At 36.4% G+C, this 25,474-nt stretch overlaps 1 protein-coding gene across 1 annotated transcript in view; it reads right to left on the bottom strand.

Moving 5' to 3' along the window:
- Nucleotides 1–1,523: 1,523 nt before the first annotated feature.
- SPAG1 (sperm associated antigen 1) overlaps nt 1,524–25,474 on the bottom strand; it is a 31,398-nt gene continuing 7,447 nt past the window's right edge. Inside the window, exons 7-19 of the mRNA XM_039328875.1 lie at nt 24,720–24,825; nt 23,502–23,632; nt 22,314–22,420; nt 18,380–18,533; nt 16,950–17,369; nt 16,429–16,528; nt 13,130–13,282; nt 8,082–8,257; nt 7,293–7,434; nt 6,595–6,721; nt 5,171–5,335; nt 2,990–3,364; nt 1,524–2,881 (exon numbers count right to left, since the gene is read on the bottom strand). Of these exons, the coding sequence (XP_039184809.1) occupies nt 2,750–2,881; nt 2,990–3,364; nt 5,171–5,335; nt 6,595–6,721; nt 7,293–7,434; nt 8,082–8,257; nt 13,130–13,282; nt 16,429–16,528; nt 16,950–17,369; nt 18,380–18,533; nt 22,314–22,420; nt 23,502–23,632; nt 24,720–24,825 (2,288 nt within the window). The 3' untranslated portion in view covers nt 1,524–2,749. The remainder of the gene's footprint in view (nt 2,882–2,989; nt 3,365–5,170; nt 5,336–6,594; nt 6,722–7,292; nt 7,435–8,081; nt 8,258–13,129; nt 13,283–16,428; nt 16,529–16,949; nt 17,370–18,379; nt 18,534–22,313; nt 22,421–23,501; nt 23,633–24,719; nt 24,826–25,474) is intronic.

Raw genomic sequence — 25,474 nt, 5'->3', positions numbered from 1 at the left:
TAAACTATGTAAGGAAAATATTGTACTCTCTCTCCTCTTCTCCACAATTCACAAAAAATAAGCACAGAGTTCTATTCCAACTGATCAAAAATGCTGTGATCATGAACCCAAAAGAGTCCAATAAATCAAGGAATGAGTAATGAATTACATTGGATATTACTGCTAGCTGTTTCCGAAACCATTTTCCTCTTGGTTTTGATACTTCACTGAGCTCTGCCTGAAAGATTTAGGGATGCTGTTAGGATAGAAATATTATTTTTCAAAGCAAATCAGTACTTGTTCAGTGCAATCTCTCCATGGAGAGATGACAACTGCAGCAAAACCTCTCTGGAGAAGACAGGAGATCACCCACATGTGCTCCCATCATGGTTATGAGCAAGTTGGCTAATCCCAACATCTCCTGGTGGTCAAATCTATGGAAAATCTCTGTCCTGAGGTTTCTTGTAAGAACGAGAGATTTTCCATAGATTTGACCACCAGGAGATGTTGGGATTAGCCAATTTGCTCATGACCATGATGGGGTCTTTGAAAGAATACTAAGTTCTAACTTTGCTGCTAATAAAATTGCTTATTTAACTACCTTAAGATAAGACATCTTTGGAAAGACAGGTTTCACAAGCCACAATGTTAAATGTATGGAACATCAAAGATGTATTGATTTAGGAGAGACTACTATAGCCAAGGCCAAGTTTGAAGTAATCCTAATAGTCCATATTGTGTTCTTTCTACTAGGTCAGGGAAGGCAAACCTTTTAGAGACCGAGTGCCCCAAAACCGCCTCGCCTCTGCCCCGCCCCTGCCTCTCCTGCCTGCAGGGCCACCCATTGCCTCCACGCCCCGCCACAGATCGCCCAGGCGGCCCAGCAGCATCATGGCAGCCACACCCTCTGTCCGTACCCCGCAGAAGCATCTGCACTCAATGGGGCTTGAAGGTGGAGTCTTGTCCCTGCTGCCCAGCTGCCATTTCCTTGGCTGCACTGCTCTGTACAGGCTGCGCCCTGGGCGACTCTCCTCCAGGGGGGCTGCTAGTGAGGGGGCCACAGGGGGTGGCAGGGCTGGGGCAATGGCGTGTGTGCCCATAGAGGGTTCTGAGTGTCGCCTTTGGCACGTGTGCCATAGGTTCGCCACTACTGTACTAGCTTATGATGGCTCCCCTAAAACAGGTGGGAAACTATGGCCCATTTATGACTTGTGGACTTCAACTCCCAGAAGTCTTGAGCCAGTATGGCTGGCTCAGGAATTCTGGAAGTTGAAGTGTACAAGTCATAAAAGGGCCATAGTTGCCCTCTCTGCCCTAAAAATAATCTACAGCAAACAGAACTGGTACTACCGTATCAAATTAAAGTGACCAATCTTTTGTGAAGCAAAGCTGTATTTTAATCCATAAGCAGCAAAACCAGTTTCTATGTTAGAGGCCAAATGGTCATCTCAGAGGAACTGTAGAACTGCAGTATCTTACAAAAATATTTTGGGGCACTGTGGAAAACAAAGCTGTTAACAAATAATAAAAATATGTCCAATATCTTTCTTTTAAAATATTTATTCATTACAAGTATTTTTATATCAATCAGCTCAAAACCTTATTACAAAAATTCTTCAAGGAAACAATTCAAGTGGATAAACTCTTTAACATTTTTTTATAGTTTCTAATCCAAGAAAACATTTAATTCAAAATAGCAGAAGTACCAAATAAGACTTCCTGTAATATAATTTGGGTTGCATACTATTAATAAATTAATTTCCAATTTAAAATATAATAGCTGTATTGCTTCAAAACATTTATTACTTTATTATTTATTACATATTTTGCTTCATCTTTGCTGTTCTGTAGTAAGTCACTAGCTCAGAGAAATCTCCCTTCATATATATTCAGTGGAAGGAATTCAGAGGAGATTCAAACATCTCCTGCTGCAACCAGCTGCTAAAAGGTTCACACAGCTGTACACATTCAGAACCCTCCAGCATGTTAATTCTGTAAGAGTAAGGCAAGAAATGACTCATGGTTTTTTGAAAGCCATATTCAATATAAGCCAGATGAATTTGTCTGGAACAGCAAATGAAAGCAAAACTGAAGTTGAAATATGCTGTAGTACTGTCCATTTTTTCCAGCTACAAAAACAAAGTGCTATCACCATGCTACACTTTCAAAGTCTTTCAACACATGCCCACTTAAAATAAGATCACAATTCCTTATTTAATGGGGCTTATTCAAAGACATTTTCATTGCAGTGTCAATCACCATTTTTAACAGTGTTTTTCTTTAGAAAAATCCCCTATGCTAGAAGAAACTGAAACAAAAACAGCAAATCAAAAACAGCTACATATAACCGTCTGAACCCTTTTCAAATAAGCATTATCATTTGCTTAATATCCCTTCATAAAAGGAACATTTTAGACTATTTGCTTGGCCTTCTGGGGCTGTGTCTTCAGGGCTCAAGGTTTTCTTCCTCAAGCAAATGCAGAGTATTTTTCATTCTTTTTCTTTCCTATCTAAATGAGTTGTTCAAGCCCCAGTCCTACTTCTAATCTATTTGTTGATATAAGTGCAGGTGCCAAAGAGTAGGGAACATTCTCATAAATAAAATAATTGTAGAATGAAACATTTACAACAAGATGAAGGAGCTGATTATCAAAGTATATGTAAAATATGCAGCATATTAAATAACCCAGGTAAAACTATTTGCCTTCCCTCGGTGTAAGATGGACATAAACACTATGCATATTTGCATGGAGTAATTAAAAAAAACTGTTTACAGTTCAAAGCTTTTCTTAAGATTCTCAAGATCATTCAAAGAAAATTGTTGGTCTTGCGCATTAAAAAGAGAAGCCAGTAGCTGCTGAACCTGTTCAATTTCATTCTTACCAAGAAGTGTCTGTGCTACCTGAGGGGGAAAAAAAGTATATGCACTTAATTAGTACTTGAATGACATTTAGCTGAATACCTTTGTTATTTGAAAAATAATTTACACTGAAGACATTACTATGCTCACCTTAAATCTTTCAGCTTTACTTAGGTAGAAAAGATGTTGGTATACCAGATTAGGGTTTTGGCTGAACACATCAGACTGCAGAGCTTGAATAAAGATGAGAAAAATATCTCCTTCTAGTTTGTTGCTTAGTAATACTGGCAAATCCTTTGGCTCAATCATTGCTAAGAGCTCTGCACAAGCAGCAATGTCCTTATTGGCATTCACAATGTTCATTATCTGCCCAAATTCATAGGCATTTGATGGCTTAGAAATGATTAGCTTTTCTGAGCTACTCAATGGCATGGTTGATTCAAGCTCTTCTTTAGCATTGCAAGGGTGTATTGCGGTATTCTTCGAAGAACACGTCTCTGTATCACCTTCCTCTGGTTCATTTACCTTCACAAAGAAATAGCCATGCATTTGGTCAGCCTTGATAAATACATACAACATAAAATATTTCATAATTACAGTAAGCAGGAGGCAAGCCATAAGACCTTTTGCAGCCACCAGGTGGTTTAAATGTGTCTCTGGAGAAAATTTCATTCATAATGATCAGATTTTCATTTATTCCTTCCTAAATTATCTTCCAAAATGTTCCTGCTCATATATACAACCTGCAGCTGATCACACAGAGGCTGACTGTATTATTTTCTAGTGCCCAATTCTCAGTGGGTTGCTAATTTCATGGAAAAGATCCATATGATATGTCTCAAGTGACTTGGTAGTAGTCACTTATTTATAGTTCACTTTTCTCCAAAAATGTCAATCAAGGAGGCTAACAGTAATAACAATAAAAATACACAAATTAATTGAAAGCACAGCTAAACATTAAAAATAAATACAGCATCCATAAAACACCAAACCAAAAAATCAGTTCAGCAGTTTTGTTGCCACTCAGAGGAATAGACAGAGCATTAATAAAGATCAACGTCTGGGTAAAATCATCAGAGGCCATCTATTATTTCCCTCCGAATTTGTTTCTGTCAGAAATAAAATAACAGTAACAAAAAAAAACCATTTCTAAGATGTTAAATCTTAGGCAGATTGGTAGGTTAGAATATGATATTTGAAAAGGTCTGGTTCCCAACTCATAAAAAACATCATCAACTTTGAATCATGCCAGATCAGAAACAAACAAACAAAGCCTGCATTATGTATAAACTGAAGTTTCTCGAGTGGGGGTGTCTCACATGCAGTACATTAAAATAGTACAAATGGAATGAAAGCAGGATCTATACATTATGACTGAATCTCACATACACTAGAATAAACATGCTAGTTTTAGTGCGGACTCCTGAACACCATAAAAAAATTGGGTGTCCAGACAGACTCCCTAGCTGGTTTCAAGAGAAGTACAACTTCCTCTAAAATAGATAGAATCTCTCATGCCCAGCTATTTGCAAATTCTTATCTGGATTAGGATGCATTTTGTTTGCATTCCTCTAGTCCAGGGGTGTCAAACTGCTGGCCCGCGGTCTAGATGAGCCCACCCCATTGCTGGCAATGGAAAAAAAGTCGCAATATGTCACGTGACATTGCAAGTTTGACACCCCTGATCTAGTCCATTATTAATCTGCCATTGCAGTAGAATTTAGAACAGCCTCACTAATTTCAGTAAAAAAAACATGGAAGTGACTGTCACCTTCATGGGGAATACCACATCCAAAACATATTTACCCGTTTCAATATACATTAAACAATATCAGGGAAACAAAGGCAAGGTATTATCCTGAGAGACATCATAGACCAATGACTAATATCATCCATCACCGCTTTTCTAAAATCAGCCTGAAGGAGGGCGGTTTCTGCTTACATCTTATCAAGGTGATTAGTCAACTACTAGTGTCTCCAAACAGGAATGCTTTCCAGCTGTATCATCTAAATGTGTTGAAAACATTCTATCACTGAAAATTTGTTTTGTGTTATTTCACAACAGAAAAGTTGTATACTCCTCATGGGGATTTTATTTTCCAGTGGAGAATTTTATTAGTTGAACACAGTAAGTCTGGAGCATGAACAAGGTGGGGAAAATTATAAAAGTGCAGTTCAAACTAACTTCTATATTTCATGCTATATATTCTTACAAAATATCTCCAAACTGCCAAATGTATTTAGAGAATGTATAAGTTAAAAATAAAGCTAAGAATAAAATCTAGCAATTTAATTTAAAGCTTTTAAGCCTCTGTGATTTTTCTTAAATACCTCTTGGATTTCAATTTTTTTCCTTTGCTTTGGCTGATTGTTGACTGTAAATTCACGTTTAAGTTTAGATAGTTGTGTTGTTTCCTCTAGCTCTTTCTGTGCTTCACCAATACCGGAATCAATTAGAAGAACTTTATTCAGATCTTCAATACTAGCTTCATAGTTCTGAAAGTTAGAAAAATCAATCATTGGCTTAAATAAGAAATTGTTAGAAAAATTACCATATTTACTTATGGTCAGAAAACTAACCTGGATTCTTACTTTCATGTTTTCTATTTTTTTCCAACATTTTCTAAATCTTACTATATTTATAGCTATTTGCTGGACTAATTTTTAATCCAACAGGGACATTCTTATGTTCTTAAAGAATCCATTACTGTAATGAGTGATCTGCTATACAAGGTTTTGGTTATCAAAGTAAGGAGGAAGATACATATCTCTGTTCTTACCACAACCTCGTGTAATTTACAAAAATATATGCCAGGTCCCCTGGCAAATATATTAAAGGTTCATTTTATTTAAGATAGGGTCCCAACAATCATTCCAAAAGCAATATAGTCCTCAACATGTCTGTTCACTTAATGGTTTGAATTAACAGAAGTCTGCAAAAAAAAAAGTCACTTATGACCTGAGCTCAAGCTTATGACTGTTGCCCTGCCCGCATGGTGACAATTGCAATTTGGGCACTTGGCAACTAGCATGCACTTATCACTGATTGTAGCATCCTACTGCCATGTGATTGCGTTGGGTTTTTTTTGCTAGTTTTCCCAGGGACAAGTGCCATTAGCTAAGCTGGATTTGCACTTACAACCACAGGACTTGGTACTTAAAACCGTAACAACTTATAACTTACATTCCATTCCCAGTTGTGGTCATATGTTGAGAACTACCTATGGAGCAACACTTAAAAATGTGAAAGTCGAAGCAATTATTTCTACAAACAACACTGTCACTGCTCTTTCCTTGGCTTTTACTTCCTGAGAATTATTATATAGCATGCCTCCGATCCGATTACACACCTCTGATTACACTCCTATGGACTTCAGCTGCTCCATTTGCAGGAATTCTTCATATATAATCAGCCAAATGTATCCACTGCTTTTTGGTTTCTACTGAACTCTAGCAACTGAACCTGTAATGGCTATGCCTCTTAAATCTTTCCTGCCAATGAAAGGGCAAGTCCTGGAGATATTTGATGTTAGCAGCTTCCCAATACTGCCTAAAAATGTCTCCCACCTGCTTTATATTAAAATAGTTCTTACTGTTTGGGGCATCCAAATTCAGCATTTTTCTTTTTGACATTCTTAAGTCTTCAAGCTAAGTTTACTTATTATATAATCACCTATGTTTCATGCATCATTTTTATTTTCATATCCATTACACACATTTGATGGGTTAATAGATATATTACTCTTTGTCCTTACCTCTAGTCCTTTGTATGCTAGAGCTCTTCTATATAAAGCCTTTATATTAGAGCCATCTATCTGGAGAACATAATCACAATCCTTTTTGGCTTCTTCATATTTAAGGAGTTTCAAGAAACAAAGAGCCCTAATATAGTACAATCAGAAACAAGAGTGTAAGATCGTGCTACAACATTCAAAACAGCTTGGTCCTTATACTCTTATTATTTTTTATGCATAAAAATAAATATGTGTATATTTCAAGAGCAAGAATTTGTCACATTTCCAATTAGAATACATTTTGTGGTCATTTGCCCAGCTCTGTAGAGTATTTCCAGCTGAACAAATTACGGACCTAAATTCCATATTCCTATCGATATATGGTGCTATAAGTAATATGAATATACAATTTGCAATAGCGCAATATAATAGATAGTATATTTCATGGGGAATGAAGTCCATTCAATGGCTTTGGGCCAATTATTATCTTTTACTTCACTGACCGTATAAGGGACATTAAAATGATAAAGTAAACCCATGTATATTATTTGAAGCTCCTGTAGGAAATACAAAATACGGTATCTACAAAATGGGAATTAAATTTCATTAACAAAAATGAAACAGCTATAAACAGCTTTTCTCCACTAAAACTAATGATAACTGCCGAACAATCTAAACAAAGCTGGCTAGGATTTGGATGCAGTTAGATATCTTGTTACCTGTTAGTGTAGATAGTCTTTTCCTGTGAATTTAATTTTATACACTCGTCATATTTCATTAATGCTTCTTCATATTTACTCTTTTTCACAAATTCATTTCCTTGATTCTTAAATAGCTTGAATTTCTCTTCTGCATTATCACCTATTTGTCAATAAAGATAAATAGATGCCCATTCATTAATATCTATACCTATTTATACCTAGTCAGAAAGCAAGTTCAAATACTTACAGAACATTCCTTTGATTACTTACAGTAAATAAGGGAGTTTCACATTCTCTTATCAGTGTGGCTAACCTCATGATCTCACAAGACCTCTTTGCCACCAAAAAGTCAAACTAAGCACCACACTTTCAAGATATATTAAACAGATACATATAGCCACTCACCCCAATGCTGCGTGAGGAATATGGAACAATATATGAACTGAAAAATTGTGTGTGATCAATAGGAGTGCAGTAGTAAACATTTATTTCCAACGAAGGAGGTATGAAGGCGATCCCGAAAAACTCTGCATTTAAATGCTGCATTCAGCAGAATGTTTTAATTTCTACTTCTCCTAACTACTACAGCATTTTGGATTTGGTCAGCTCCAGAACTTGGTCTGATTTTCTGAGATGCTCTTTTGTAGCATGAGAAATTGCTGGGAAAAGAAGGCTTAGGAATCCCTTAGCATAAACAATGAAATACTACATAAAAATCTCTGTGGATATGGAACCAAAATCTCAAATGACTTTTTTCCTTAATAGTTCACTAATGATTCTGATATATATAAAATAATATGCACATACTTGGAATCTGTGACAGTTGATTTCTGCAAATATTTGCAGTTTTCTTTTGTTTTAACTCTGACGTAAAGCTTTCTCCATCCCACCAGTGTAACTGGGCAGAAACTGGGACAACAGGTATTGGTGGTAACTTCTCCCTCCAATTTGGACCATCCAGATCTATTAAGGTTCTTGTTATCCTAAAGTAAAACAAGTTTTATTATATATAATACTAATTTTATTTTAAAAGTTCACAGCACTCAATGTTACCTCAGATATATACATGTACAAATTTAAAGTCTTCCCAACCTTTATTTTGTTCAGATCAGTATTGGACACTTAGATTACGCTATCCTTAAGATGCTTAGTCTCATTTCTCACTAGGTGTGCAAATGTTAATAATAACATTTAAGAAACTCTAAGAACATCATAGGACATCAATTCAAAAAAACTTTAAACATATTGAGATATCTAGGTCACTTCAATTTAATTTAGGTCTGTTTAACAAAGTCCAGAAACAAATACTTAGCAAGCTGAAAAAAAGAATTACCAGCAGGAGGAAGAGGAAGAGAAGGAAGCAGCTGAAATAAGGAGATGGATTGCCAGGAAGAAAAGAGTAATAAGCAGTGAAGGGAAAAGTATAAATAAGACCTGGAAAGGGGGAAAAAGTCATTGGGTTAAGCACAACAGACAGAAACAATTGTAAATAACAAGCCAGAAACCAGAAATACATCCATTCTTGATTTAGCAATTACTATTTGCAAACATGACAGCAATAAAAAAAATCATTTTCTGACCAATGCAGATATTTACAACAAATGTTGTATGCCTGATAACAACACACACCACAGTGAAAATAACACTGGTATAGCCATAGGAAAATATCTGAACCAATGATTTGTCACATGTTCACTTAGCCACCATTTTGTTTAATGACCTGGTTGTTGGAATGTAACTCAGTCAATAAATGAGGAGTTAGGCTATTCTGGACAATTCTGAAAGCATGTATATTGAAATATAAAAATAAAAAAACTTGGAAATCGTAATTCACGTTCTTTAGATTTTCCAGTTTGTATCATAATCCTATGAGATCTTAGAGCAAATGCTAAAGAAAGCATTTTCTTTGTTTAAAGAAATATATTTTCAAAAGGCGATGGATAATGTACCTCACTCAAGTGATTCCTGTAGGTAGTCAGTCATCAATCATTTCATTATATTTACGTCAAGTGGCAATTTTAGTTGTGCATCTCAAGGCACAAGAGGTAATACTCACTTAACAACCACATCTAAGCCCAGAATTTAAAGTTGTTCCAATATAAATTAGTTATGCTGTTTGGAAATACTGACGAAGCATATTTCTTTATTTACATAATACTTAATAGTAAGGTGTGGCTATTTTAAATAAAAAAAGACAGAAAAATATATATATTGATCATGGGAACAGTGGAAGCCACATTTTCTAGTCAAGACAGTTAAATCTCAAACATTCAACATGTGGAAATAAGAAGAAAGTGATGCTCTGGATTTGCTTATAACAGTTTCTTTTAATTTTTGGGGATGTGGTATAATATTAATACAACTTCACTGGTGTACAGCAAAAAAAACCTAATCTACCACTATGGCAAATGCAAATCCTTTAAAAATAACTACTCATATTGAAATAACAACTATGCAATATCAATGTATTTATTATTTGTATTCTACTAAATCAACAAATAGAACATTTAAATATCAGTTAAATCCAGATATTAAAAATACTACTTAATAAAACAAATATAACTTGTTAAGCCATTCTTTTGCTTTGCTTGTCCTACCAAACATCCATGTAAACGTTGTTTGCACACATCCCTTTCTTTTTTTTTTCTCCATATCATTTTGCATCAGTTATGAGTTATTCACATTGTCTTTGGGAGGGAAGATAGGGAATAGAGATCAGATGCCATGGGACAGCAAATAGAATATTTTTTTCCTTCGTCTAAAAAGCAGATTGTAGTTTGTTTGTAACAGAAAGCAAAACAAAAATCCAAGAGCTATCTAGCAATTTATTGTGGCCCAAAGATTTAAAGGCTGGGAACCCACCTGAGAAAAGCTTTCCACTCTACTCAGCAATAGCATCAGAATCACATGGGATACTTGCTATTTTTCAAGCATCCTATTACTAAAAAATTCAAATTTAAAAGTACTTTCACCCACAATCCATTTACATTACCGAGACAGCAAAAATAATAACCTAAATCATGAATTCAGAAAAAATTCAGAATTCTGACTATTACGTTTTTTTCACCAATTGATGTTTCAAAATCCCCAGCAAAGCATGTTATAATAATTCAACTTGGATATGATTAGCATTTGTGTAACACTGGATATATTCACCTACTCCAGAAAGGGTATGCCTGGCACCCCAGCCTGATCTGTCAAACTTTTTAGCTGCAAGTATCTTGAGATATTTAAGAGCACCGCTGAGGAGCGCTCCCAGGCTAAATAACAGGTTTGCTGAGAGAAGTGCCACCTCACGCAAAGCAGGCATTTAACTGCAGATTAGTTTTTCTACAACTAGTATTTTGTCATCTTGTCTGGATTACGTTGCTACCGAATGGCAACAGTTCAGGACTTCTACAGTCTCTGTAGGTGCCTAATATTAATATGGAGAATGGGTCTCACTGGGATTTTGTGACACCCAGATCCAATTTGCTGGATGATTACTTCAGGCTGTTCTATAGCAATACTAGGTAGAATGGAGAACAATTTAATTAGCCAATAATTGTGAAACTGAAAAGCAGACTATTAGTACTCTCTTCAGAATTTCAAGCATTATTACACAATTGTTTTTCCATCATATCTCAGCTAGACAGTTCAGAACAATGTGATCATCAATAGTATCAAAAGTCATCTAGAGACTCCATAGAATCACTAGAGACGTAATCCCCTCTAGTTTTTAATGCAAGTCATCCACCAGGGAAAATTAGGCTATCTTTGACTCAAAATCAGACTGGAAATTAAGAGACTGAGATTATTATTTTATTCGATACTTGTCCTTAATAATACAGATTATCTATATCAGGGCTTTTCAACCTTTTCACCCATTGTACCACTTTTAGGATATGGCAACATCTGAGTACCACCAGTCGCCTAGCAAGGTGTCAAAAACTTGATAAAAAAAAGTGATAAAGTAAGGTAGTCCTCGACTTTCAACAGTTCGCTTAGTGACTGTTCAAAGTTACAATGGCACTGAAAAAAGTGCCACCCAAGCCATAGCCAAGCAAGACACCTGCCTGCCCACCTGGCGGCACTCTTCCTCCTGTCCGAGGTTTTCATTGTTGGGAGCATTTCTCTTGAGGATTGGCAGCGGGGTTGGGGTGGGGGGGATGTTTGGTTTTTATTCCCCCCATCTGCTGGGTGGTTGCAGCAGGTTTTGGTCACTTCACATGACCCTGGGACACTGTGACCGTCATAAATATGAATCAGTTGCCAAGCATCTGAATATAAATCACAAGACCCTGGAGATGCTGCAACATTCCAGCTAATCGGTGCTTCTTTTGGGTTCAGCAGAAGCGCCAGGATCAGCACCAAGCTCCAGCTGGAGCCTGGTGCTGATCCTGGTGCTTCCGCTGAGCCCTGACAGCCCTGCAGCTCCAGCCATCTCTCACTCAGGCTTGTGTGGTGCTGCCACTGGTTCAGCTCATTCCCCTCCCCCACTACCACTTTTCTAGGATGGTCGCGTACCACCTGCCAGGTGCCAATGTACCACAGGTAGTACCCATACCACTGGTTGAAAAGCCCTGATCTATATCATCCAGGAATACTTGACTAGTACATTCTTATGTCAAACCTATACCATTTATGGTAAACTGAACTTAATCCAAAAATGGTCCAAATTGGTAGTATCTAAGGATGGCCTTTAAGCAAAGTCTCACCATAGTATTATGCATTTCTACTTACTTTTTGATATATCTAACAAGCTTTTAAATTTCTAGCTCTTTAAATTAGGAAGGATAGAAAAGACTGCTTTATATTTCGACACACTTTCTTAAACTGACATGAACTAAAAAAATCTCATGATATACACCTTAAAAGAAGTATTCAGAAATTTCTGTAATTACAGCATAATCCATGAAAGGTTTTGTAAAACCTACCAGGTGTTCATTTGCTTTTCCCAGAGCAGAATGCTAGAATTCTCATCAGTTATAACAGCTCCATGGGCAAATACTACACTGAGAAGACTGTGGTAGAATGTGTTGCCATCCCAATCACTATAGACCAGACATGTCAAACTGCTGGCCCACGGGCCGGATGCATGACGTCCAAACCGCATCCACCCCATTGCTGGCAATGGGGAAAAAGTCCCAATACGTTGTGCAACGTTACGTGATGTTGCGAGTTTGACATGCCTGCTATAGACTATTACCATAAAAATAGCTTCTCTCTCATATTATAGAATCTATTTCATGAAAGTATATACAGTTAGAATCAACATTACTGGCAGACATGGCATTCAATAAATGGCATCAGAGGCTAATGCAACTCTGATTGTCTATTCCTGAATACTAGATTACTACTGATGCCAAAGAGGACATTGTAGTACACAAAATGGGACATGTTAAATAACAAAAGCAGTGTTCTGCCATTGGCTTGATGATACTCAAGGGTATACATATGACGAGCATACAATCTTTACTGATTCAACTGGCTACAACGTTTCTCTTTTTATTACCAGATGTTTAGAAACTGCAAGTAATGCTCCTTGGCTAACCTTCTGCAGATTAAGATGCATTAATATGTCAGTATATAGATGGATAGGCATTCCCAGTTTTGTGTAAAATCAATTGCTAAGTACTTGAATAACAACATCTAATAGTATCATTGCCCAAAGTCACAGTATTTGAGTTAGGCAGCCTTATAAATCTCAAGAATGAATAAATAAATTTAAAAGAAAAATATGACAGGACAGCTACATAAAAAAAAGAAATCGTGTCATTATAATGACAGTAATTATTGTATAAATGTGTGTGTATATAACATAGTCTATCAAAGTGCTCCATACTGGTGTTCTTTTAAACATTATAAATATTTACCTGTTAACACTGTCATTTGCAACCTGGATTCCACTATCTATTTGCAATAAAGTTTTATAATCCACATATGCCTGTTGGTATCGTTCCATTGATTCATAGGCCATTGCTCGACGTAGAAGAGGCTTAATAGAATATGGATGAAGTTCCAGCGCACTAAAGAACAAATGTTAAAATTATTACATGCATGGATAAAAAAGAAAACATATAGGAAAAATGCAGAGTTTAACCTTTTCTAAACATTAATTTCATCTTAATCACAAGATTCTAATGAAATAAATTTTAGGAGGGAGGGAGGGTAGATAAGAATAATGATTTACCAGTTGATAAATGGAGTTATTACCATTTCACAGGATACTCTGACTGAAATTTGTTGAGCTCTATTCACAAGATAAAACTGTTCTATGCAGAACTGCCCACTCTTGTTTTAGTCAGTAAAGTTCTGCAGCAATGATTTCTTCTTAAAATTACCAGTCAAGTCCATTAAAAAAGTTTGAAGAATGGGGTGTCTATATAGAATTTTAAACTGAAGAAACACCTTCAACAGTTAATAAAAATCTTACATAAAATAAAGCTTAGGAATTTGAAGCAGATGAATTAGCTCAAAACTCTGTAGGATAAAGGTTCTTTTAAAGCATTTTGGCAAGTCATCTATATTTTCTAAAGATAAATTCTTTATAGTTACCATATGACATTAAATTATATTAAGCAAAGTTCTAAACTGTGTTGGACAGCATACTGTATAAAAATGCTGAAACCTTTTGGTTGGAAATTCTCCTTTCTGGCCCCATTCTGGATAAAAGTTAGAAAGACTACACAATAGATTTTCAGCTATTAATGCTAATCTAGCTTTATTGTCGTTATTTCCTAGGATTATTAAACGATATAACACAGGAAATTAATTCTTTGTTGCTAGCTACCAGAGTTTCTTATAATGATACATTGGAAAATTAAAATAGGAAATTGCACGACTAAAAAATTCGCACTGCAACAAAAAGCCTTTAAGAATCCTTTAATTAAAGATTTTGGATTCACACCTGTTTTTTCCTGTTTCAGTTATATCAGCAAAGTTGTTCTTAATAGATCACTCCACCTTTTAGAGTAACATGCCAAATATTTAAAAATACAAATATAGCAAGATTACAAATGTACTTGTTCCCAAATTATATTTTTCTTTTTTGTTTACTTTCCATCTTTTATGTTTTCATTTTTGTTTCTTTATTTTCTGTGTTTTCTTAATTACTGTATGATTAAATTAAATGTCCAACTATATCCATAAAGGCATTAGTATATATTTTGAAATTCAGCATATTAACAAGATAGCATTTCTGTGACTGCATTTGCACAGTACAAACAAGAATTCACATATCTTAGTTCCATTACATTGCTCTACTTACAAATGATATAGGAAAGTTCATATTTTCCTTGGGAGAAAGTTCTATAATTGGGGTACTGTCTCTGAGAAGGCCTGCTCGTGGTCCCCACACCAGGGGGACCATCTGGTCTTAATGGATGGTAAACAAAGATGATTAGGGGGCTAGAGGCTAAAACATAGGACAAATGTTTGTGGGAATTGGGTATGTCTAGCTTAGTGGTGACATGATAGCTGTGTTCCAATATTTGATGGGCTGCCACAGAGAAGAAGGGGTCAACCTATTTTCCAAAGCATCAGAAGGCAATAATAGATGGAAACTAATCAAGAAGAAAACCAGCCTAGAACTAAGGACTTGTGAAAACAACTAACCAGAGAAAAGACTTGTCTTCAGAAGTTGTGAGTGCTCCATCACTGGAGGCTTTTAAGAAAAGATTGAATATTCCATTGTCTGGAATGGTATAGGTCCCCTGCTTGAGCAGGGGGTTGGACTAGAAGGCCTCAAAGGTCTCTTCCAATTCTGTTATTCTTTGAGAGAAGCGCTGCCAACCTCTCCCCCTCCCCTCATCCCTTCCTGGGCACAGAGAGAGGAAGGGAGGGAAGGAAGGAGGGAAGGGAAACAGGAAGAAAGAAAGGGAAGGAAAGAGATGGGAATGAAAAGAAAGGAGGCAGGGAAGGAAGAAGGAGAGGGAGGGAGGGAGGAAGGAGATTGGAAGGAGAGGAAAGGAGGATCTGAGGGAAGTCCTGCTTTAGCACTTGGCCACCAGGAGTCCTGTTGCCCTTTTGCCATCCCCTAGTGGTCTCCCATCCTATTGCTGAGGATGCTTTGGTTACAAAGTCAGGTCTCCTCGCATGGAGAGGGAGTGGGCCTCCCTCAGACTCACGCACATTGCCCTCCTGCACCCACCACGAGCAAGCTGGCCAAGGAGAGTGAGCATAGCAGCAGCAGCCTCGAGGAGGAGGTAAGCGCTGCTGGGCACCCCCTTGAGGAAGTGGGGCTGGGCTAGGCTGGACATTGGGGTCCCGGTGCCGTGGGAGCTCGAGGGCCGGGCTGGGCACTTGACCTCCACTGCCCAGGGCTCCAGGCAGTCTGTGCCACTGTCCAGGAGCCCCCCTGCATGGCCTGAGAGGGACGGTGAGGCTCCTCCAGTGGACCATGCCCCGACACTCACCCTGGTCCCACCCCCCTCTGCCGGAGATCCTCAGATCCGCCCCAGTCCTGCCCAGGCCCCCACAGGCAACCCTGATGCAAGTGACATTAAGCTGGCCATGCCCACCAAGCCACACCCACCCAGTAGGCCGCACCCACCCCCGCCACACCACCCCGCCCAAGGGCAACCACAATGATGCAGCCCTCAATGAAATTGAATTTGACACTCCTGATGTATGTTTAACTCATGAGATCTGATTCATTAGACAACAATTAAGAACACAAAAACAGAAGACTTTTTAAAAATAGGAAGAACACTGCACGATGTTCAAGAGTAGAGGAGATGCTAATAGCACTATCTTTCAGCAACGACTTCATGGTTGTATTAGTGTGTCAGGAAATATTTCTACATAATTTGCAACTATGTTGTAATTATGATACAACTCTTTGTAGATGCTCTGCACATTATTGCAGATTTAAATATGAAACAGGAAATTCATGCATAAATACCCGTCCAAATTCTATAATGGACTTCCTTTAACATTAAAACCTTTTAGGCATTGTGATGCAGTTTGGAAGAAATATTAACTAGCTTATTCATCATCTTCCTTCTTTTGTCTTACAAAAAAGTTAGATGCAATATATTCCAATGGAATGTGTGATAGCATTAATACAGGCTACACCTTTCAATTTATTAAAAAAATTATCAGATTAAAAATCTAGTTCAAATACTTTCGTAATCATGAGGTTTCTTTTTCCCTGTTAACAACTGTTATTTACCTGTTACAATCCTGAATACAATCAGCACAATTCCCTTCTTTTAGGTAACACGCAGCTCTGTTTGAATACAAAATACTCAAATCCTCTGGAGTTTGGATTCCTAGAATTACATATAATTATAGAGAAAATTGGTTACTGAAATGCAGTTGCTGTTACCATAAAAATATGCTTCAGTAGGTTCCCAAGTTTCACTGCAGTAATAGAATTGTGCTTAAAATGCACAATTGCAGTAATTCAGTTGCCCCAAGGAATTTTTTTTTTATTTATGCAGTTAACTTTAAATATGTAATCCTAATTCAGCTTCTAGGAAATCTACATTACAAAATCCATTTCACTTATCGAATTTGAATTCAATTTTATAATTAGCTGTTACTGCAAAGGAACCTTTCATCTGCTAGTTCTTAGAACAAAACAAAAAGGAGGAAATATAAAAAAAAGCTTAGTGGTATTTTAAAAATCACCCTTGGAAAAAATGCCAATCGTTGTATATAAAAATGTATACATAAAAATATGTATCTCACCTGAGCTGAGCACACTTTCAATTGCTCTGGAGTATTTCAGCATAGCTTCTCCAAATTGCCCATTCTTAAATAATTCATTTCCTTCAGTTTTCAGTTTTGCAGCATTTGCAGGCAGCAGAGTAGAACTGCTTATTCCAGCCATTGATGATTCTACATCCTTTGGTTTTCCTTCCCCAGTTTCATTTCCATTTAGACAGTTGCTCAGGTAGCCATTTATTTCCTTTTTACCACCTTGCAGAGATTCCCTTATCGTTTCTTCCGATGTGCCTTTTTTAATATTATTCTCTGAAGGGTCTCTGGGCTTCTGAGCTTCTTTATGGTCTGGTTTCCAGGCACCTCCTCGACTGCTGAACTTCTTTTGTACATTGCCCATTTCTGCCGGCTTGCTTGTGCTCTCCCTTCCCACCAGCACTGCAGTCTCTACAAGGAAGTGAATCAGCTGGGTTAGGCTGTGCATCATCGGAAGGAACAATTGTCAGAACAAAGCAGAGGGGGGGACCGAAATGTTCATCAGAAAGTTCACAAGATATTTAGCTTACTGAAAAGCACTTAACCCAACATTTGTATCTCTTATAGGTGAATATAAAAATCCAAACAACTGCTATTAACAGACATTTAAAACTGTCAAGTCTGCTATTATTTCAAGACGAGTGGGACCCTGTTTTTGAATGACACCCAATTCACCTGGAATCAACTAGCTAAATACTAGGCATTCAGTGAAAAAAACCTCAGTAGATTATGTAGAATTAGCAGTCATGACTATATTAATAAACAGACTTATTGTCTGTCATTACTGAACTATATTAAGTAGAAAAGGCTATTTTAATACATGTACTATTTTGTAAAATCTAGGTTTTTTTCATTTATATTGAGGAAAATATCACTATTGATAAATTATTTGCTTTTACAAGCTTTATAAAGTAAAAATAAATAAATTTCTGAAGCATTGCCTTCAAATATTATTTTGCAGAATACACTAAACTTGAATATATCAATATCATTACTTTAAATTGTACACTTTTAGCTATTATTTAAATATGCCAATGTGAACAGAAATACTTTGCCCTTAGCTTTAATTTATTTCCCATTTGGAAACTGTTATACATTAATTCCAAATGTTATTCAAGCTTTTAATGTGAACAGTCATCAAAGGAAAACTATTGATATTGAAACTATAAGGAGTCCAAAGAGAAAACAGGCATGTGATCTTTTTCTCAAGCTTAGATCAGGAAAAGATTAATACTTCGCACATAGAAATATTCAGATTCAAGTCCCTGATATTACTAGGTAGGGTTTAAAGAAATTTCCAAAATCTTGGGAGAGTTTTTACAGTCTTTGTAAAAATCCTAAACTAGATTAAATGACAGGGTTTTAAAAACCACAGTGCAATCTACTCACTGCTTCTGAAATAAAGCATTCAATAAACTTACTTCTATTTCCAGAACCATTTACAAATTCTCCTTCATTTCTCTCTTGTTCTTCTGATTCTTCTATTTCTTCAATGAATATTCTTTTCCCCTTGCTTTGGGTCTGAGATACAGGTTCTGATTCTTTCAGATTCTTATCAATATCTGATAGCTTTTTCTGTAGAATAATAATAATATTTGAGTTAAATAGTGCAAAATATTACAATTTGTACTTTCAACTGTACAAATCTTAGTATGGACTGGATTTAAACTTAGTTATGATTATACGGCCATAGAAATCCAGGAATTTGTAGGAGTCCTTATTAAAATACATTAATTTCTTTTAATGGAGTTTCTTTAAGCATAATTTAGATCTGGATCCAACTCTATGTCATTTAATCATGACAGAATTGTTAGTACTCCTGAAATTTTCAATTTCTACAGTGCACCTGTTCATCAATTCTTTTTTTCTGTATAATTAATTCTGAATTCTTGCTTCACTTTGTCTGCCAGTCTCATGAGCTAAAGTGAGCTCTCTTTCACAGGCACAAAGTTTATTTTGCAGCCCAAAGCCAAAGCTTTGCCATCAAGAAAAGCAGTTATCATAGCAACTTCCGGTGGAAGTTCAGAAAGATCACATCTTCATAAGCAGATAGCTTTCTCCTTGCATCAAACCATAGATATTTTGAACAATGGAAGTGGGTACTAGCATTTTGTTTTGTTTTGTTTTTGCTTCTGGGTGGAGCAAGGATGGATTTGTTTTTGTTATTAGTCAAAAACATCAAGAAGAAAATAGAAAAATATTAAGTTGAACAATTTCCTGCAATGTTTAGCTACATGTACTCTGACTAATGTAAATAAGGCCTAATATTTCCATGAACTGCCAGTATTTTACAAGAAAATATGGAATTTCTATAATTTTTCTCACAATATACAGCCATTTAGTTCCTCCATAAATATTTCATAGTTTGGTTTAGTTTGCTTTGCCTTTTTCAAAAAGTTGTAATGTTTGTAATATACCATGGTAGTAAAATCCATTATTTATAAAAAGCAAGATGTGCTTTGTACTTTTTGTCTTAAATCCATCAAAATCCAGTTACTATGTAATTAGTGCCACTTTGTGTGTTAACAAAAATAAATCTATATCCCCCCCCCAAAAAAAATCCATTTAATTTAGGCAAAATTACATTTGAAGGCTCCAAATGTTGTTGAAGTACAATTCTCAGTATTAGCCATTTTTCTGGTAATGCTAGTAAGTATAAATCATCAATATCTGGGAGCCAAAAGTTACCTGCTACTGTTTAATTAAATAATTTATGTCACTTCCTCCCAGTTTTTTTTTTTTCAAGTCAAAAAAAGTCAAAATGTGGTCCTTTGTGTCAGTTTCTACCAGGTTACCACAGGAACAAATCTCATTGCTTTTTTATTTATTATATTTTATACCACTTTTCCAAGTCAAAAACATCTTGAAGCAGAATACACACTTAAAAGTATTAAAATAAACAAATAATTATAGTAACTAAAAACATTGGATTTAAAACTGTATAAAATGGCAGCTAGAGAGAAAGTAATATTCAGAGAAGGCTTGACTAAGGAAATCCTTTGGGTACATAGAGCTAATTTTATAGAAGTTTTGGTTTAGCTTTGTTCTATGATAAGCTTTTACACCAGGAAAGGAATATTCTAAAGCTCACTCTTCCTATGTTCAAGATTCAGATCCAAAGACACATTGCAGCAACTAGAGCTAACTTAGATTGGGTCTGGAAAGTCCTGGTCTTCTCACCTGAATTTAAATTTAAAGCAGCTAAAGCTGCCATATCTATTTTAGTGTTGCATTCCCCTATTCCCTCCTAACCCTTCAACTGGTCTTGACCGCAAGGACATTTAAAAAACAATAAATGTGACAACAGATTTTCTAAGATTTCTAACAGTGAGATTCTGTTCATAGACACATCCAAACAAGTTCTTACAGAGTTAACAATTATTTCTGTATGTTTATATCATTCCTATATCACTAAAAAGCAAAACATTATATATTTATCAATATGAGGCTGTCATCTTGAGGGACAATGGTGGCAGTATCTTCTTAGATGCCATTTTTATAATCAATTATCAGAAGAGAATCACCAGTTTTTATTTCCAACTGGAATCCCTAATTAAAATGACTAAATTAGTAGACCAGCAAAATACTGTGGACATAGTATACTTAGATTTCTGTAAGGCATTTAACAAAGTAGACTATGACCTGCTGTTTAGTAAGCTAGAAAAAGGTGGGATAGACAACATCACCACCAGATGGATTTGTAGCGGGCTGACAAACCATACTCAATGAGTAGTCCTCAACGGTACTATATCCACATGGAGATAAGTAAACAGTGAGGTACCACAAGGCTTCATCTTAGGCTCAATACTCTTCAATATCTTCATAAATGACTTAGATGAGGGAATAGATGGGGAACTCCTCAAATTTGCAGATGACACTAAACTGGCAGGCATAGCCCACACCCCAGAAGACAAACTCAGGATCCAAAAAGATCTTGACAAACTTGAACAATGGGCCCTATCCAACAAAATGAATTTTAATGTTGAAAAAAGCAAACTTTGACATTTAGGCAGGAAAAATCAAAAGTACAAGTACAGATTAGACAAGACCTGGCTCAAAACAGTAACTATGAGAGGGACCTTGGAGTCCTAGTGGACAATCACTTGAATATGAGCCAGCAGTGTGCAGCAGCAGCCAAAAACGTTAATACAATCCTAGGTTATATAAACAGAGGCATAGAATCAAGATCATGCGAAGTATTAGTGCTGCTTTATAAAACCCAAGTAAGACCACACCTGGAATACTGCAACCAATTTTGGTCACCATACTACAAAAAAGATGTTGAGACTTTGGAAAAAGTTCAGAGAACAGCAACTAAAATGATCAAAGGCCTGGAAACTAAAACATATGAAGAATGGCTGCAGGACTTGGGTTTGGCTAGTCTAAAGAAAAGAAAAAATAGAGGTGACATCATAGCAGTATTCCAGTATTTGAGGGGCTGCCACAAAGAAGAGGGCATCAAATTATTCTCCAAAGCACTAGAGGGCAGGACAAGAAACAATGGTTGGAAACTGACCAAAGAGAGAAGCAACCTGGAATTAAGGAGAAACTTCCTAACATTTAGGACAATTAATCAGTGGAACAGCTTGCCTTCACAAATTGTGAGTGCTCCATCACTGGAGGTTTTTAAGAAGAGGTTTAAAAACTACTTGTCTGAAATAGTATAGGTTCTCCTGCTTGAGTAGGGGGCTGGACTAGAAGACCTCCAAGGTCCCTTTCAGCTCTATTTTATCATAATTCTAAACAGTTATCCAGCTAATAGAATTTCAAGGAGTCCTGGAATACATCTGTCCCTGTCTAATATGTCTTGATCAGAAATCCCAGGTTCCACATTACAACAGAGTTCTGCCAACAGGTACTAAATCAGCGGTTCTCAACGTTTGTGTAACGGCGACCCCGTCACACAAACGTTATGCGCATGCGCGGCGCGCACGTGCGGCACCGCCCCCATGCGCAGCGCGCACGTGCGGCACCGCCCCCATGTGCAGCGCGTATGCCCGGCGCCGCCCCCGGAGGTGCGCCGCCCCCCCATGCGTGGCACGCATGCCCGGCGCCGCCCCCGGAGGCGCACCGCCGCCCCCGGAGGCGCGCCGCCGCCCCCATGCGCGGTGCGCATGCGCGGCGGTGCCCCCAGAGGGGAGAAAATGGCGGATCGCCGCCTTTGGCGACCCCCGAAAAATGGTCGATCGACCCCAAATGGGGTCGCGACCCATAGGTTGAGAACCGCTGTACTAAATTAACAGAACTCAAAGGTTAATATACCAGCTATAATCCTATGTCCAACAATAAACAAGTGCAACACAAGCACCATTACATATTAATGCTACAGTTCTCAAACAAAGTATTAATACTTACTTTAGCTATGGCATTTTTTGGATCAATATGTAATATTTTCCTCAAGTCTTCAGCAGCCGCTTTAAAATTCTGTAGTTTATTATAAACAGTAGAACGACGGAAAAGAGCTACAGATTAATTAATAAATATAGTTATCACTTTCTTCGGAATGACAAGATTTTATGCTGCTTATATACTGTAAATGTAAAGTAATTATGTAGTCATTATATATAATCAGTCTCAATAGCAAATGGCTTTTAAAAATCTCATTTGACATAATATGCGTAATCTGAAGACTACTAGATTTCATTAAAATGATTGGGGTTCCTTTGTATTGGGGGAAAGGGTGGAGAAAAGAGATTTGGGGATAAATATATCATGATTATTTACATCTCATCTACTAGTAAGGGTGTCAGATAACACATTTGAATTAAAGAAGTATGAATGCTAACTTGCAATCTCACTATTAAATATTGGCATAAAGCTAAAGAAACCCATATTTCAATCTAGCCTCAATTTTTTTTCATTTATTACTGCGGACAATTAAAAAAAATTCTCTATACAAATAACCAAAAAGAATTTCTGGTGTATTAAATGAGTATTTCTTTTCACTGTCTAGTGAGTATTATTTCAGATCAAGCATAAAATAAACTTTTGAAGTGAACATAGGATAATAATAGGGAAATACTCAATATTTTTATGCTGTCACTGCTTTTTCTCATCAAAGAAATATGTGAAGACTAAGCAACAAATCTGTGAATATTTAAAATAATTTTCATTTGGAACGGTCTATAAATCTCAGCTATTAAATGATTTCTCATTAATTCTAAATAATGTGCATGTAAGTTTTCTACTCTACATTACACAGTTGTGTAATAAATTATTGGTATTACATTTATTTTATTTGATTATAGGATTGTGCATGTTCTAGATTGAAATACAAAAGGTAATTTGGATCATTTGAGGACAGGCATGTAGCAACTGTTGACACAGTTAGGTAAAAAAGCATCTTTTTTGAAAAATCACTGATAGACCCCATGCGATTGCATTTACCCTCTCCAAATCTATTTTAAAGGCTCGAAGAGAGACAATACAAAAACAATTCACGTTTTCTTTAAAATTGCCACATATACTGTACTAGCCTTATTTCCATAATTATAAAGCATCTGTTTTAGCACTTAATGTGTTCAGAAATATATTAAATTCTACCTTTTGTATTTTCTGGTTCCATTTTTAACACAGCCTCACAGTCTCGAAGCGCATTCTGCCAGTCCTGGAGTTTAATTTCTGTCTGAGCTCTGTTATTATATGCAGCCACAGTAGGGAGGGCAGATATGCTTCTTCAAGAAGCAAAATGTATCAATCAGTCCAGACACTTTAATAAATAGTTACTAGCAGCTTAATGCTTGATAATTTCACTGTTGTATCAGATGTTATACCCAAAAATTCACTTTAATAGATGTAAGCAACATTATTTAGAGTTTACAAATCCTTACTCGAATTATTACAGAAAGAAGAGTTAGGTGAATTGAAAGGAACTGTTATTGCATTCCAATATAGTTTAGAAACAGAAAAGTTTAGGCATATTGCTACGCGTAGCAATTCAAGAGCAAGATATAGTAGGAAAGAAATTAACGACACAATCAGAGTGGATGCAATCAACTCTGATGAAACAATTAAGAGGAAAAAGCAAATTGAAAAGGGCACATAAAAATCTGAAGATAGAAATGACTTTTTATAGCGAAATCAGCATTCCTGTGTTTCTTGATATAGAAGCCTGAATAAATTCAACTTTCAATGGAATTTTTGTTATAATATAAATATTAATGTAATATCTTGCCCTAAAACAAAGACTAAATTAAGAAAAGCACATCTAAGTGCTGTTCTACTGACTAGCTTTGTGAAAATAAATATTCAGGATGGTATAAATCAGACCTAGTTTGATTCCCTTTTATCTCCTATCTTTAATTTATTTTGTGATAGTGACATCTCCAACACTGAATTGGGAAGGAGCAGAGATAATTTATTGGCATTTGACTAAGCTTCATCATATAAGATATTGCAGAGATTTCCCATTGTTGTGTCCAACTTCAGATTGGAGGGAAAAGCTGTTGCTACATATTTCTGCACTTGCCACTTAGGAAAAAAAAATACTGTCCTTTACTGAAACAATTCCCAGATCTCCCATTAATCTTTACAATGATTCTACATATTGTGATGTCTGTAGTAAAGTCTGTAGCCTTTTCTCAGTCCTAACATTTTTACAGTTTCAGAATATTAATTTGATAGATACTCTTTATGGAACATAAGAATTCCCATCTGTGAAACTAGTTATTTTTAAAGCAAATTAAGGTTCCTACTTTGTTCAAAGACAAAGTATAATTATTTTAATAAATCAGAAAGTCAATTGAAAGAGCAGTAACTTACCGACTGTAGTAGGCAATTGCTTCTTTATAGTCACCTATGACAAATGCTTCATTACCTTTTTCTTTTTCACGATGAGCAGCAAATGTCTTTTCTTTTGTAGTCATCCCTAGAATAATTCTTATTATAAATGAGAGGAATAACATTTGCAGGCAAAAACACTTATATAAAAATATTTTAACTTTCATAGCTGTATCTTATTAAAAAGTGCACTGCTCTGGCAAGCAGTAATCCTGCATTTCAATAATCCTACAGATTTTATATAGATTTCAATATAGATTTTGCATTGGGGGGAATCATAGGTTTAATTCTCAGAATCTCCAGTGAAAAGGCTCCCAAGTAGCAAAGATGGAACATACATGTGCCTGAGACATTAGAGAATAGTGTCAACCAATGAACTGCAGATTAGAAGCCTATGAGCTCATTCAGTATATAAGAGATTTTGAGCCAGAGAATTCTGTCAGGACTGCAATGATGCTCTTCTCTGAAACCTTTTATTTTTTATCTAGTAATTTGCAACAGGGTACAGTTAGGGATAATTTTTAAAATGTCATTTTCAAAGCACCTGGCTTCCAATAGTATAGGGATTCTCAATCTTGGCAACTTTAAGACTTGTGGACTTCAACTCCCAGAATTCCTCAGCCAGCAAAGCTGGCTGAGGAATTCTGGGAGTTGAAGTCCACAAGTCTTAAAGTTGCCAAGGTTGAGAACCCCTGTATTAGTAGTTTAATTACTTCAGTAGTAAATATATGGAGCCA

Source organism: Crotalus tigris, unplaced genomic scaffold (genome assembly GCF_016545835.1).
Source record: "Crotalus tigris isolate CLP2741 ecotype Arizona unplaced genomic scaffold, ASM1654583v1 scf7180000024384.25900115:4084858, whole genome shotgun sequence".
NCBI classification, from domain to species: Eukaryota; Metazoa; Chordata; class Lepidosauria; order Squamata; family Viperidae; genus Crotalus; species Crotalus tigris.
This window is presented reverse-complemented; position numbering and strand designations above follow the sequence as displayed.